This window comes from Agrilus planipennis, unplaced genomic scaffold (genome assembly GCF_000699045.2).
Source record: "Agrilus planipennis isolate EAB-ADULT unplaced genomic scaffold, Apla_2.0 scaffold20, whole genome shotgun sequence".
Classification (NCBI taxonomy): Eukaryota; Metazoa; Arthropoda; class Insecta; order Coleoptera; family Buprestidae; genus Agrilus; species Agrilus planipennis.
This window is the reverse complement of record NW_020439516.1, coordinates 1,616,717-1,631,873: the sequence shown is the minus strand read 5'-3', so window position 1 is coordinate 1,631,873 and position 15,157 is coordinate 1,616,717. Positions and strand designations below refer to the sequence as shown.

General features: G+C 36.0%; 1 protein-coding gene across 2 annotated transcripts in view; it reads right to left on the bottom strand.

Moving 5' to 3' along the window:
* LOC108735059 (paired box protein Pax-6-like) overlaps nt 1–15,157 on the bottom strand; it is a 214,492-nt gene that overhangs the window by 66,765 nt on the left and 132,570 nt on the right. The window contains exons 5-6 of one of the 2 annotated variants that reach the window (XM_025979263.1): nt 14,468–14,633; nt 12,649–12,829 (exon numbers count right to left, since the gene is read on the bottom strand). In XM_025979263.1, the coding sequence (XP_025835048.1) occupies nt 12,649–12,829; nt 14,468–14,633 (347 nt within the window). Of the gene's footprint in view, nt 1–12,648; nt 12,836–14,467; nt 14,634–15,157 lie in introns of both variants that reach the window. The other variant, XM_025979265.1, reaches the window with a different exon arrangement.

Below are 15,157 nucleotides of genomic sequence, written 5' to 3'. Positions count from 1 at the left end.
AATGAGGAGGTCAAAAACCTCCTCGATCAGTTTTTTGCCAGCAAAGACCAAAAATTTTATGAGCGTGGAATTATGCTACTACCAGAAAGATGGCAAAAGGTGTTGGACCAGAGCGGTCAATATATAATTTAATAAAGTATTTGTTTATTATACGAAAACTGTCTTTCATTTCCACAAGAAAAAACGAAATGACTTTCCGAACAACCCTATATTTTGATAGTACGAGCCAAGAGAAACAGAAGGGAAGCTTGAGAATTTGATGTTTTTTTGGAAAAAAAAATTTCAAAGGAATAGTTCGACTAACTGGAATTTCTGACTTTTTTTTTTGTTTAAGTTAAAATGCATTAAGGAATGTAATGATGTGGTTCCACGAGGGTGTGTGTACGTCTTCAAAAACTGCAAATCGGGCAAAATGGATAAGGACGTAACATAGATACGTAGACGAAAAATCAGTCGCCGAGTGGTGGTGTGGTCGGTAGTAATTCCATTATTCACAATGGCGGCTGCCAGTTTCAGAATTTACGCGGGGAACAACGTGGTAAAACGAGGTGACATGAGACAAGGTTCATGCATTAAACATGTCCTGCAATGTCATCCACAAGAAGGCGAGGCCAAAAAAGAAAAGAGGATAGAGACAGAAGAAAACAACCGGTCGTTTCAGCTTTGATTCAGATTCAAACATATACCTACGCCATTGTTTATGACAAATTTTGCTCAGTATCATAATAGTGATTTTTGCCACATAATATAATCTTTAAAATATAAGCTAACGTTCATAAGGATTAATGTTTTACCAGAGAGTACAGCTTACGGGGTGGATATCCACGAAAGAAGCATGCTGTGCTTGGGTTTGTGGAAATGTTAATACTATTATTAACATAGTGATTTTTGCCACATAATATAATCTTTAAAATATAAGCTAACGTTCATAAGGATTAATATTTTACCAGACAGTACAGCTTACGGGGTGGATATCCACGAAAGAAGCATGCTGTGCTTGGGTTTGTGGAAATGTTAATACTATTATTAACATAAAGTATCAAGGAGGAGTTACAAGCGTTCTTATTAAACAAACCGGAAGTGATATTGAATTTGATGTTGTTGATAAAGAAATAGTGTGGAATGAAAATAAATTAAACGAAATTAGAGAATCCAATACCTTCAATTAAAAAAATAGAAACCAAAAAGGTTGCTTAAATTCACAGTAAATACTTCTTTAATAATAATTGTGTTAGGCCAAAAAGTCTGATTGACAGTTGCAGAGATTTAGAAGTAGTAAAAATGGTGAATGAAACTTGACATTGAAATTTGCACTCTCCAAACTACACTAAAGAAGTAAAATGCTCAATCACACTTTTATAAAGAATAGAGAAGTATGATTCCATACGTTTCTTGGCATTGAAAAATTTTAGTACCTAGATTCTGATTGGATGAAGATNCTAAAAAATTGTAAGTATGTTTATTCCTGGTTATCCAAAGTATAACTATCCTGTGTCAAACAGGACAATTGACAATTATAGCAGTAAAAAAATGTGATTAAAGTGATTGCTCGCTGGTCTCCCTTAACTCCTCGACAACTGACAAGAGACCATTACATCACGAACTTGAACATTCTCGATTATTCGCGGTTTTTCGTGCAAACACCCCTTGAGTGCTACGTACATAATTTCCTCCCCCTTCGCGTCGTGCTAAATTATGTCACGTTGCGAATGTGTATTTTAAAGTCAAATGACAAATAGCATGTCAATATTTGCTTAAGGTCAAGAGAGTGTTTTAGATCGGAGAGTTCGACTGAGATGCCACGACAAAGCGAGAGTACTCTCGTTGAGTGTGAGACAGAAACAGAGAGCACGAGAAAGGGAGAAAGAGAGACAGAGATAAAAGGAGGAAGGAAGCGAGCAAACACATGGCAAATCTATGCACCCTCCACCCGTTCAAATTCACGCTTTGCTGCTTACAACCCTCCTATTACACAGCATAATTTTACTGCTCTAAACGATCACCTATTTCTTGCTTTATGCCTGTGTCCAAATATAATACAGGCAGTTGTTGTTTTGTAGACCGCCGCATACCGTGTAGGTACAAACAGGCATATCATGCTTAACATCAAGCTAGATCAAATTCCAAAATCTTCACGTTAAAGGGATCAGGATCAATACACACCATCTCAAATATTATACCTATTCATTCATTTAAACGATCCAAAGGATATTTGGTGTTGTTCCTATTTTTTTGTTGCTAACTGTAACGATTTAATGAACCATATTTCTTTGGGAAAGGACAAGGATACGGCATTAGCATATTGATGTAATCCACAATCAGAAATCTACCAAAATATTCTAAAGTACAATGGACCATTACATAAACGAAGATGTACATTTTAAGTTTCTTCAAACATTAACAATCTAAACTTAATTTCCATTTCAATTTGAAAGATTATGAATTGAAATCTATTATTAAGAAAGTTGAAATTTCTAAAATCTATTTGATGAAGGATCAAGCATTTAGGTTTGATAAACGATTGAAAAAGCAATAATTACTTAATTAACCAAATTATAGGGTTGTTCGGAATGTCATTTCGTTTTTTCCCGACAGAGGATTTAATTGTATTCTTTTGCACCCAACTTCACATTTAAGCCGTATAATTTTTATATGCTTTGAGAGCTCATATAGCAAGGCTTGTGTGTGAAAAATTCCAATTAATTCTACGCAGTAGTTTTTGGTTGGTNTTTTGATACAGGAAGACCTAAGTATATATCGACATTGGCTCGAATCAATCCTATTCTTTAACCCCAAATCGAATAGAAATTTTACTACATTCTGATTGGATGAAGATCTTCTGAAAGATTAGCCAAAAATGCAATGATGGGCTTTCATAACAATATTCAATGAATCTGGGAAGTATTTTTGGGACGATATACAATCAAGAATGAATAAAAATTAATAAAAACATAATTAAAAGAGATCTCGAAAATCTAATCTGTTTCATATGTTACCTCCAACAGAAAAACAACCAAACCAATACAGTTTACCTTTTGATACAGGAAGACCTAAGTATATATCGACATTGGCTCGAATCAATCCTATTCTTTAACCCCAAATCGAATAGAAATTTTACTACATTCTGATTGGATGAAGATCTTCTGAAAGATTAGCCAAAAATGCAATGATGGGCTTTCATAACAATATTCAATGAATCTGGGAAGTATTTTTGGGACGATATACAATCAAGAATGAATAAAAATTAATAAAAACATAATTAAAAGAGATCTCGAAAATCTAATCTGTTTCATATGTTACCTCCAACAGAAAAACAACCAAACCAATACAGTTTACCTTTTGATACAGGAAGACCTAAGTATATATCGACATTGGCTCGAATCAATCCTATTCTTTAACCCCAAATCGAATAGAAATTTTACTACATTCTGATTGGATGAAGATCTTCTGAAAGATTAGCCAAAAATGCAATGATGGGCTTTCATAACAATATTCAATGAATCTGGGAAGTATTTTTGGGACGATATACAATCAAGAATGAATAAAAATTAATAAAAACATAATTAAAAGAGATCTCGAAAATCTAATCTGTTTCATATGTTACCTCCAACAGAAAAACAACCAAACCAATACAGTTTACCTTTTGATACAGGAAGACCTAAGTATATATCGACATTGGCTCGAATCAATCCTATTCTTTAACCCCAAATCGAATAGAAATTTTACTACATTCTGATTGGATGAAGATCTTCTGAAAGATTAGCCAAAAATGCAATGATGGGCTTTCATAACAATATTCAATGAATCTGGGAAGTATTTTTGGGACGATATACAATCAAGAATGAATAAAAATTAATAAAAACATAATTAAAAGAGATCTCGAAAATCTAATCTGTTTCATATGTTACCTCCAACAGAAAAACAACCAAACCAATACAGTTTACCTTTTGATACAGGAAGACCTAAGTATATATCGACATTGGCTCGAATCAATCCTATTCTTTAACCCCAAATCGAATAGAAATTTTACTACATTCTGATTGGATGAAGATCTTCTGAAAGATTAGCCAAAAATGCAATGATGGGCTTTCATAACAATATTCAATGAATCTGGGAAGTATTTTTGGGACGATATACAATCAAGAATGAATAAAAATTAATAAAAACATAATTAAAAGAGATCTCGAAAATCTAATCTGTTTCATATGTTACCTCCAACAGAAAAACAACCAAACCAATACAGTTTACCTTTTGATACAGGAAGACCTAAGTATATATCGACATTGGCTCGAATCAATCCTATTCTTTAACCCCAAATCGAATAGAAATTTTACTACATTCTGATTGGATGAAGATCTTCTGAAAGATTAGCCAAAAATGCAATGATGGGCTTTCATAACAATATTCAATGAATCTGGGAAGTATTTTTGGGACGATATACAATCAAGAATGAATAAAAATTAATAAAAACATAATTAAAAGAGATCTCGAAAATCTAATCTGTTTCATATGTTACCTCCAACAGAAAAACAACCAAACCAATACAGTTTACCTTTTGATACAGGAAGACCTAAGTATATATCGACATTGGCTCGAATCAATCCTATTCTTTAACCCCAAATCGAATAGAAATTTTACTACATTCTGATTGGATGAAGATCTTCTGAAAGATTAGCCAAAAATGCAATGATGGGCTTTCATAACAATATTCAATGAATCTGGGAAGTATTTTTGGGACGATATACAATCAAGAATGAATAAAAATTAATAAAAACATAATTAAAAGAGATCTCGAAAATCTAATCTGTTTCATATGTTACCTCCAACAGAAAAACAACCAAACCAATACAGTTTACCTTTTGATACAGGAAGACCTAAGTATATATCGACATTGGCTCGAATCAATCCTATTCTTTAACCCCAAATCGAATAGAAATTTTACTACATTCTGATTGGATGAAGATCTTCTGATAGATTAGCCAAAAATGTAAAGATGGGCTTTCATAACAATATTCAATGAATCTGGGAAGAATTTTTGGGACGATATACAATCAAGAATGAATAAAAATTAATGAAAAACATAATTAAAAAAGATCTCGAAAATCTAATCTGTTTCAAATGTTGCCTCGAACAGAAAAATAACCAGACCAATACAGTTTACCTTTTGATATAGGAGGACCTAAGTTCCTATCGACATTGACTTGAATCAGTTCTATTCTGTAACCCCCAATCGAATTGAAATCGAATAGAAGTGGTGAGGTAGAATCGAATTGTGGAATTAAATATTGTAATAGCCAAAGTGATAAACTTAAATTGATGTTATAAATATGAAACACCACTAAGCAAGGGCCAAAGGCCTCGGGTTCGATTCTCAGCGAGGGTGTAACAACAGCAACAAATTTTTCCCTCATTAACCTGAGGTAGTTTATAGTGGGAGAAAATTTAAAAGGAATTTTCACATTAATACTCAAATTGATGTATTTTTGTATTTATCTTCAACCGTAACCCTTTTAAATCGATTTTACGTAAATCTGTACTGTCTCTTCCTCTTTTTTCGTCATCTGCATTCTCTTTTCTTGACGTGGCTTATCGTCCAAAAACAAATCAAATTTTAACCGATATTAAATTTCGTTTACGCGACTTGAACATCCTCTCGCTCCCTTCCGTCCTCCTTGCCGTATCGGGTCCGAAAATCTGACATCGTAGCTCGTAGTTGGAACGTTGACGATGCAAAATTTGTCCGAACAGCACACACACACACACACACACACATGTATATACGAATACGTATATGCATATACGAGAGGCTGTGCTTATTTGCCGTTATTTGCATTCCAGTTATATCTTTCGTGAAATAAGCGTCTTTTCTCCCTCTGCCATCGCATCACCGTCGAATGTCGAATAACAGCAGCAGCGCACCATCAGAGCCTACATAGACTCTTACGCTTACTGAACCGGAAGGAATCAGGTTTCAAATAATGACGAGCAAGAAGAACAAACGGAAGAGGTAAAGTTTTCTGGACGCGACGAAGGTAAGGCGATCGTCGAGATCGCTTTCTTCGTTCCACCATGAAAACAGTTTTTCCAAGTCGCAATTTTCAATGCCCACGCACGTGCTGTGCTACAAACGGACGGACGCCCGAGGTCCTTCTGGATGAATGGCCACGATTTACATTTCTAAATCAAACGTTCTGCTCAAGTGATAAAACCGATTTTGGACTCGCCAATATCCGTGGATTTGAATCCAAAAATTACGAAATCCAATTTTAAAACCTTTTTGTCGACTTTTCATGTCACAACCAGGTTCTTTTAGAGAGAAAAAAAGAATTAAAATACTTGCAATTCATTGCTTGTCTTTCATAAATTATTGAAGTGAGTCGTAGTAAAATTATTTAAAATTTGGGTATTCGCGACAAAACCACAAGAGGAAATGAAGCAAGAGTTTCAGAAATGGTACCATTGTTGGGATAAGCTACAACTTTCGGTAGGGAGAGATGGTTATTTGAGGTAAACTGCACTCTTTTTTGAAGTGAAACTTCTTTACGCACGGTAGAGTAAGTTCGTTTCATGCGAGTTGCTATGTAACGAAATAATGCAACGGATGTCCTCCCTCTACTCGGCCACGTAGTCGAGTTCGTAGCGGTGATCGCTTGGGCCGTGAGCGCGCTTCAATGCAACGTTCGTTACAGGAAACTCCGGCATGTCTATACATGCTACACTATTGTAGCCCTAACAAAATGTATGAATGCATTTGTCTGTGTTTGTGTCTGTGTGTCGAAACGACGCCACTGATACAAGTTCCTTAACTCCTATCGCGGTATGTTTGTTTGAAGAAGTTTCACTTCAGTGGCGTTTTCTATAATTACACGTTGTATTCTTTTTTTCTGATCATGTATCGCTTTATGAGGTTTTCCTGCTTTGACTTTAAAATAATTTTACTGAGATATTATGCTGGATGAGATATCTAATATAACTATGGAGCTTGCTTACAATACTTAGAAACTTTTGACGTACATTTCTTAAAAAACGTGACCTTCGTGAAAGAAATTCCAGGCGCAATTGTGCAATTGCGCCATACCTCATGGTAAGTTTCCTGTACAAAAATAAGTAAATCAATTATTTGATTTTTAAATCGTCCATTATTCTATTTATCTATAGATGGTTGAAAACCCAAAAAGTTTTTTTTGTAATTTGGATTAATCTGTCAGTTTCAATAATTACTTAGTGATTCATAGACTTGTCTTGATTTAATCAAGTTACATTCCGTAATTCTTTATCTTCTCTTTTTGACATTGAATTGAGTCTGTATGGGTATCTCATTACTTCTGCTGGAAAGAAAATGGCTTGTCTATATGATGGAATATTAATATTCATAATGGTTTTAATAATTTCCTCCTTCTCTACACTTATTTTCCAAGGGGAATATTTTATTTCATTTTCTGTAAGCCTGTCTTTAAACGGTAGTCCACGGTAGTCATTCGGCTACAATTATTTAAGGTTTATTGCACCAGCCAACGACTCATTTTGATAATGAAGCTCTCGTCATGTTAAATTTCATATCGCACACCATTGTTCGAGGACATATTCCCGCAAACAATGGTACGCGAGGCGCAGAACGCATCTGACAAAGAAATTTTTAATAAACACCCCTCGCTCTCCCCGACGTTTCTCCCCTGCACCACCGTTACGTCCCCGGCCACCCTGCGCGCACGTTTCGTCAACGTTTTAGAATCGAAAACGTCGCCGTTATCATCACCGTCATCACACCGACGTAGTCTCGCGGATAAGAAAGCGTTTTCCCTATTTTGAGGGAAAAATCTATATCGTTTTTGTTTTCTGAAAGACAGAGGGGCGTGGGGACGTTTCCATGGAAATTTGCATGCATCCAGTAAAAGAAGACTAGCGACTCTGCCACTCTTTTCAAATATATTATACACGGGACGTGGCACGAACAGGGACGGACTAAGGAACAGAACAACAAAAAATGTACAAGAAAATCAAATGGAAGTCTGTATAATTGAACCAAATGAAGCGCTATTATACAAAAGTCCACAAATGTGTTTATTAATCTAAAATCTCATTGGGTGTTGAAATACGTTTTAAACATCGATACATCTGTGAAATTTTGGATAAGAGTGACCAAAACTGTACCACCATCATCATCATAAGGTCGTCAGTCCTAAGACTGGTTGGACAAGTACCTCCACTTTTTCCTATCCTGAACTAAACTTCGCATTTCCCTAAAACTAGAACAGCCCACATTCTTAACTATTTGCGAACAGTAATCTAATCTAGGTCTACCTCTACTCCTCCTAACTCCCGTTTCTGCTTCTAATATGTCTCTGACTAGACCTTCATGCCTAAGAAGGTGTCCTACCAACCTATCTCGCCTATTTTTTATTGACTTCCATAGAGTCCTCTTTTCTCCTATTCTTTGCAATACCTCTTCATTTCTAACCTTTTCTACCCACGATATCCTCATCATCCGCCTATTACACCACATTTCGAACGCTTCTAACCTTTTATTTTCCGCCGCTCACACTGTCCATGTTTCGCTCCCGTACAACGCCGTGCTCCAAACATACACCTTTAACAACCTTATTAGAATTTCTAAATTAACCGTTCGCGAGCATAGAAGTGACTTCTTTTTATTAAAGGCGACACGACCCTGCGCTATCCTCAGCTTTATATCCCTACTACTCCTTCCATCCTCACTTATCTGACTTCCTAGGTATCTAAAATCAGCCACTTCTTCTAATTTTTCTTCTCCTATCTTTATATTCGCCCTTGCCCTGCTTTTTCTTCCCTTGCATATCAGTATAAAATGTATATTTAAGATGGTTTAAGCGCAAGTAAAAAAATGCATTTATAATACATCAGAAGTTTTCATAATTTACATCAACAGTAGTAAAGGTTTAGTTAAGATTTTTTTGGCAGAAAAACTTTTAGATAAATTTCTAAACCCCACAACGAAATTTTGAGATATTCAAAATCATATAAATAGCACCAATATTAGTTAAATAATCGTTTTAAAAACTTTGTTGTTCCTTTAACTCCTTATGAGTACGCCACTGGTTCAGAAAAAACCTGATTGCAACGTCAATGAGGTGTTTCGAGTTTTGATTAACAAAACCTTCTGGCTTTTATTATTTTGTAACAATTTGTTTGGATTTTGGTAATTAAACAATTGCTTATTGAATACTTAGGAGTAAAAAGATGTTTTGAATAATGTAATCGAATATCAAATCATTGATCACATCCCATTTTAATCATAGACTTACTAAATCCCAAAATTCCACACGCAAATGTCTTTCAACACCTACAAAACTGCAATTTTTCATGTAATAATTAATTAATTTACTAAATACGTTTACGTTTAATCTTATTGGATTGTAAATTTAAAGAACGCTTTAATTTTCCTATTTTGTATGGCAATCTAAACTCTGGTGAAGTAGTAGTGCCTTGAGCAATGAAACTTTGTTTGTTGGCATTTGTTTCAATTGCCTTTCCGGTACTTCATGTTGTTGCGTGGTAGTACTCGAACTTGTTCAATAATCCACGTGTTTATAACAAAAAACTACCCCTCCGCTAATTATTCGTCAACGAGCCCCAAATATTCGGAAACTTGTAACGTTACACCGTTTCCTTTCTCCATTAGTTGCACTCCCATCATCGGCAACGGGGTCGTGCAACTTGGATAGATATTCTCCAATCTGGAGAGACGCTATCAATCATATAATGCTCGAGCTAAACGTCAAGATCGTTTAATAGCTCCAGAACTAAGACCCCTATCATAACAACATCATCATCATTCCCACCCCCGCTTTTTCCCCATCTCCCTCTCGCTTTCTCCCTTTTAATCAGTTTGTAATCATCAGTTTAACCTGCGTGACGACGACAAGACCCTCGTTCACCCCGCCAGTGCCATACCTATCATCTGTACACATGTTCCATCCCGGTCTGTCGCCATGCCGTTAGTAAGCCCTTCGGGAGTCTTTCGCATGTCTCATTGCCGATGAGCCCAACGTGACGGGGGTGGTTGGAAAACAAAATTCTATATACGTACAGTAGCGCTAACAAGTGTAAATATTATCCAAAATGAGCACATATCTACTCTCCCATTTCGTAACTCAATGTGCCAAAAGACAAAGATAATAAATGGATTGTAGATTTATTTGTGTGAGAACGTGAATATAACATGGAGCAATTATAGGGGTAATCATTATCGTCATAAATCGTCAGGGTAAATTTTTTTACCCTTTAAAAGAAGAATATGTAGGGTAGTTTTTGTGGCCTGATAGCAGACGTACATGTACATACACAATTTTCATTTAAAATTGAAATTTATTTGGAGAGAACTTTCAATTGTTCTGCATCACCATATCATGCTAGTACACTAATTATGCATTAAGAATAGCAAAATTTTATGGAATAACTTCAATTAAATATTGTTTTGTTAATCCGCTTTCAGATAACTCAGGACGGAAGGAGTAGTAGGGATATAAGGCAGAGGGTAATGCAGGGTCGAGTCGTCTTCAATAAAAGAAGTCACTACTATGCTTGTGAACGGTTAATTTAGAAATTCAAAAAAAAATTGTTAAAGGTGTATGTTAGGAGCAAGGCATTGTACGGGTGCGAAACGTGGATAGTGGGCGCGTCGGAAAAGAAAAGGTTAGAAGCGTTTACAGGCGAATGATAACGGTACCGTGGATAGAGAAGGTTAGAAATGAAGAGGTATTAGAAAGAATAGGAGAACAGAGGACTCTATAGAAGTCAAGAAGAAATAGGTGAGATAGGTTGGTAGGACAACTTCTCAAGCATGAAGGTCTAGTCAGAGACATATGAGAGGCAGAAATCGGAGTTAGGAGGGGTAGAGATAGATCCTAGATTAGATTACTGCTCGCAAATAGTTAAGGAAGTGAGTTGTTCTATAGGGTTGTTCGGAAAGTCATTTCGTTTTTTCCCGACAGAGGATTTAATTGTATTCTTTTGCACCCAACTTCACATTTAAGCCGTATAATTTTTATATGCTTTGAGAGCTCATATAGCAAGGCTTGTGTGTGAAAAATTCCAATTAATTCTACGCAGTAGTTTTTGGTTGGTGCCCTTTTAAATATGGAGAGCGATAAGCAGCATTTTCGACATATCTTACTGTTTTACTACAGAAAGGGTAAAAATGCTGTTCAAGCCAGAAAGAAATTGACTGATGTGTATGGAGAAGGTGTGTTGACAGTACGCCAGTGCCAGAACTGGTTCGCTAAATTTCGATCCGGCAATTTTGATGTCGAAGATGCACCACGTTCGGGAAGGCCGGTTGAAGCTGATAAAGACGCGATAAAGGCATTAGTTGATGTGAACCGGCGAATAACAACACGTGAGATCGGATTGAGGTTAAATTTATCAAATTCAACAGTTTATGACCACTTGAAAGGCCTGGGATTATCCTCGAAGCTCGATGTATGGGTTCCCCATGTTCTCACAGAGAGAAATCTGTGTCGCCGCATTGACGTCTGCGATTCGCTTCTCAAACGTCACGAAAATGATCCGTTTTTGAAGCGCATCATCACTGGGGACGAAAAATGGGTTGTATACAACAACGTCAAACGCAAGAGGTCATGGAGCAAAAAAGATGAACCGGCTCAAACCATTTCCAAAGCCGATATTCACCAAAAAAAGGTGATGCTGTCTGTTTGGTGGGATTTTAAAGGAATCGTTTTTTTTGAGCTTTTACCGGATAACACAACGATTAATTCGGAAGTCTACTGTCATCAGCTGGACAAACTGAATGATGCACTTCAACAGAAAAGGTCAGAACTAATCAACAGGAAAGGTGTAGTGTTTCACCAAGACAACGCGAGACCTCACACAAGTTTGGTCACTCGCCAAAAGCTTTTACAGCTTGAATGGGATACAATGCTACACCCACCATATTCTCCAGACCTGGCACCATCGGATTATTATTTGTTCCGGTCACTCCAAAATTTTTTAGACGGTAAAACCTTCACCTCAAATGAGGAGGTCAAAAACCTCCTCGATCAGTTTTTTGCCAGCAAAGACCAAAAATTTTATGAGCGTGGAATTATGCTACTACCAGAAAGATGGCAAAAGGTGTTGGACCAGAACGGTCAATATATAATTTAATAAAGTATTTGTTTATTATACGAAAACTGTCTTTCATTTCCACAAGAAAAAACGAAATGACTTTCCGAACAACCCTATAGTTTTAGGGAAATACGAAGACTAGCTCAGGATAAGAAAGAGTGGAGGTGCGAGTCCAACCAGTAGGACCAAGGACTGACGACATTACGATGATGATAATGAATATCTTTTCCTTCCTCCCCCCTCTCTCATATTTATAAAAGCCAACCCCAATATATTATACTTTATTGGAGTTGACAAAGTAAAGAGTTAGTTAGGCAAGTCAACGGTTGTTTCTTCATAAGTAATTAATCTAATTTTTACGTTCTTGAAAACTGCTCTAACGGAAGAGTTTGCTTCATTAGTGTGCGATCGTGTCAAACTCATCAAGGAGTAGCGGACATTACACGTGAAAGAATCGGTAAGATCAATCGTCACATACGTGTCTTATTAAATATACATGTTCATTAGTTAGTTTGATGTAAATTGAATTTAATGAAAAGGACTTACGCTTGGAATGTTGTCGTTTGTGCAGACGCCTTCCTGCAGGAGCCGGTCCCGTATTTCCCAGGCGAATATCGATGGACATTCACGCTTGTACGCCGATATCTTGGCGACCACCTCCGCTGTGGCCACACGCGGCTTCGAACCACCGATCGCTCTCGGCCGTATCGAACCCGTTTCGTAATACCTACAACTCAAATTGATCAAATAATAACACTGCATTCACCCATCTAATAAACTAATGAGAAATCAATTAAAAACGTAAAGTAATCTACCCTTATTCTGATGCAATACAGGGTGTAAGTAACAGAAATAAGTTCGGAGTTTGCAAGAGGTGATAGGACATTGTAAAATAATAAAATTAAGTGAATGTTTGGATGTCCGAAAGAAAACCGTAGAAAAAAGTACAGGTACTTTAATTCCGGCTCTTATAAAGAAATACATCGGTGTAGTATTTGCTTTGTACTTTTTGCTCATGTATTAGTTATTTGTTAGATTAGATCAAGTGTTTAAACCTATAAAGAGGCAATTGATGTGAAGTTTAGCAAACTGATTCAGCAATACATCAATAGTTGTTGCTATAATAATCTGACATGATAATTATTTACGTGTTTGGTAAGGTTATTTACAACCACCTGTAAATAAGGGTAACACGCCTTGGCAGTCCTTCATTGATGTGGTAATTTGTCTCTAAATTACAATTATCCAGATCAATTGTTTATGTTTACCTTAAACGTTCGATAACCGATAATGTTTACATTTTTCGTCGATGTAGCTGCACACTATTTGGAGACACCTATGTTGCCAATTCACTTACAGGACCGGCTTCAGATTGTAAATTATTGCGATTGTCTCAATTTTTTTTCCTTGACCACGCTATGGAATTCACCAAGCTATTGTTTATTTGTTGCATCTATTTTACACCCTCGAAAGATCCACACTTATTTCTGTTACACCCTGTATAAAGAGAATACAAATAGTTGTAATAGACAAATGGTCATTTTTGGAATTCAATCATTTATCAATTCTTACAGGTTTTGAGGTCCACTATGCAAGGTAGTTTATCCTAATCAAATATAATCTATTAATTCACTTACAGTTTGCAATTACTTATGTTTAAGAAAAAGGCAAAAATTATTCAAATTTTAATAAAGACATTACTGCTGCATTTATAGATATAACACAAAATTTTTTGATGCACACTTTTAATCTAAAGAAAGTGTTCCTGTAAGTTCGGCCTTGTCAAGTTTTAATTATCTCTATAAGAAGTTTTTAACTTTATCTAAAACCTAGAAGCTGATGCAAGGAATTTTTGTCAATTCAGATATTCGAAGGTTAATAAATGGTAGACGGGTGATACTCATTTATACTCATTATAACCAAACAGTAGAAAAGATACTGAATACCAAAATCATTTCGCAGAAGAACTAATAGGGACGGGGTGGATATTATTAATTAGAGTATGGGTAAAACAACAAATAGAAGATCATACATTGGAACGAATCAAACCAAATTAGGATTATAAATTAATGATACAAAACAAACACCGACGTTTCTTCTTCGTTTGTGAAACTTTTTCAAAACAATGCAGCTTTTTGTCTGGTATTATGTTTTAGGATACCTCACAAACAAAGGTGAAAAGTCAGCGTTGATTTTATATACAATAAAATTTTTACAACCCAGATTTTGCTTGATTTCTCGATAAAACTAGCTTTTTTTCGGAAGATAAAAATTAAAGCTTTCCAAAAATGATTATTCTACGTATATAATTACTTTTGTTTGCCCTTTCGGTAGAGACTAAAGAGGGTACATTTAATAAACTCACCTTCCAAGAATTTTGGAAACACACCCGTTGGAGACCTGGAGTATTCGGGAAATATCACAGGGCCGGGCTCCAGAATGGGCTAATTCGACGATTTTCTGTCGGGTCGAATCCGGCAAGGGTCGTCCGCTGACGAAAACGCCCCCTAGCTGGTTCACACCGCTATGACCTGGTCACAGTATGCCACAGTTACTTCAGTTTTCTTTACTTTAATGCCTTTGTCTTTTTCGAATTCTCACAAAAAAACTACAAACAAAATGACATTCGGAAACCAATCTCAACTTAAAAATTTTATGTGTTCTGAAAGAGGTTGTTGACGTCTTTTACTCGAAAGTGCTGTGGTATAATGTCGTTTTGTTTGAAAATTTATTTTGCAGCAAAATATACTCGTATACAATGAACAAGTACCTGTTTGTAATTGTTTATTGTATTTCTGCGGTAGCTGTGCAATAAATAAATCACAGGGTGTGAGGAGCTAAAGAATGACTTCGTCAGCCGACAACCAATGCTAGAAATGGGGCGGCAGATAAGAAACCGAAAATTCAGCATTTATTTTTATACGCACATTATGCACACTTAATTAAGGATTAGGGATGTATTTAATTAGTTTCTACAGACACACCGTGTACTAATTACTATTTGATAATATGTAAACTTCTTTTAGATTTTCAATTTTATATACAAAAAGAAAAA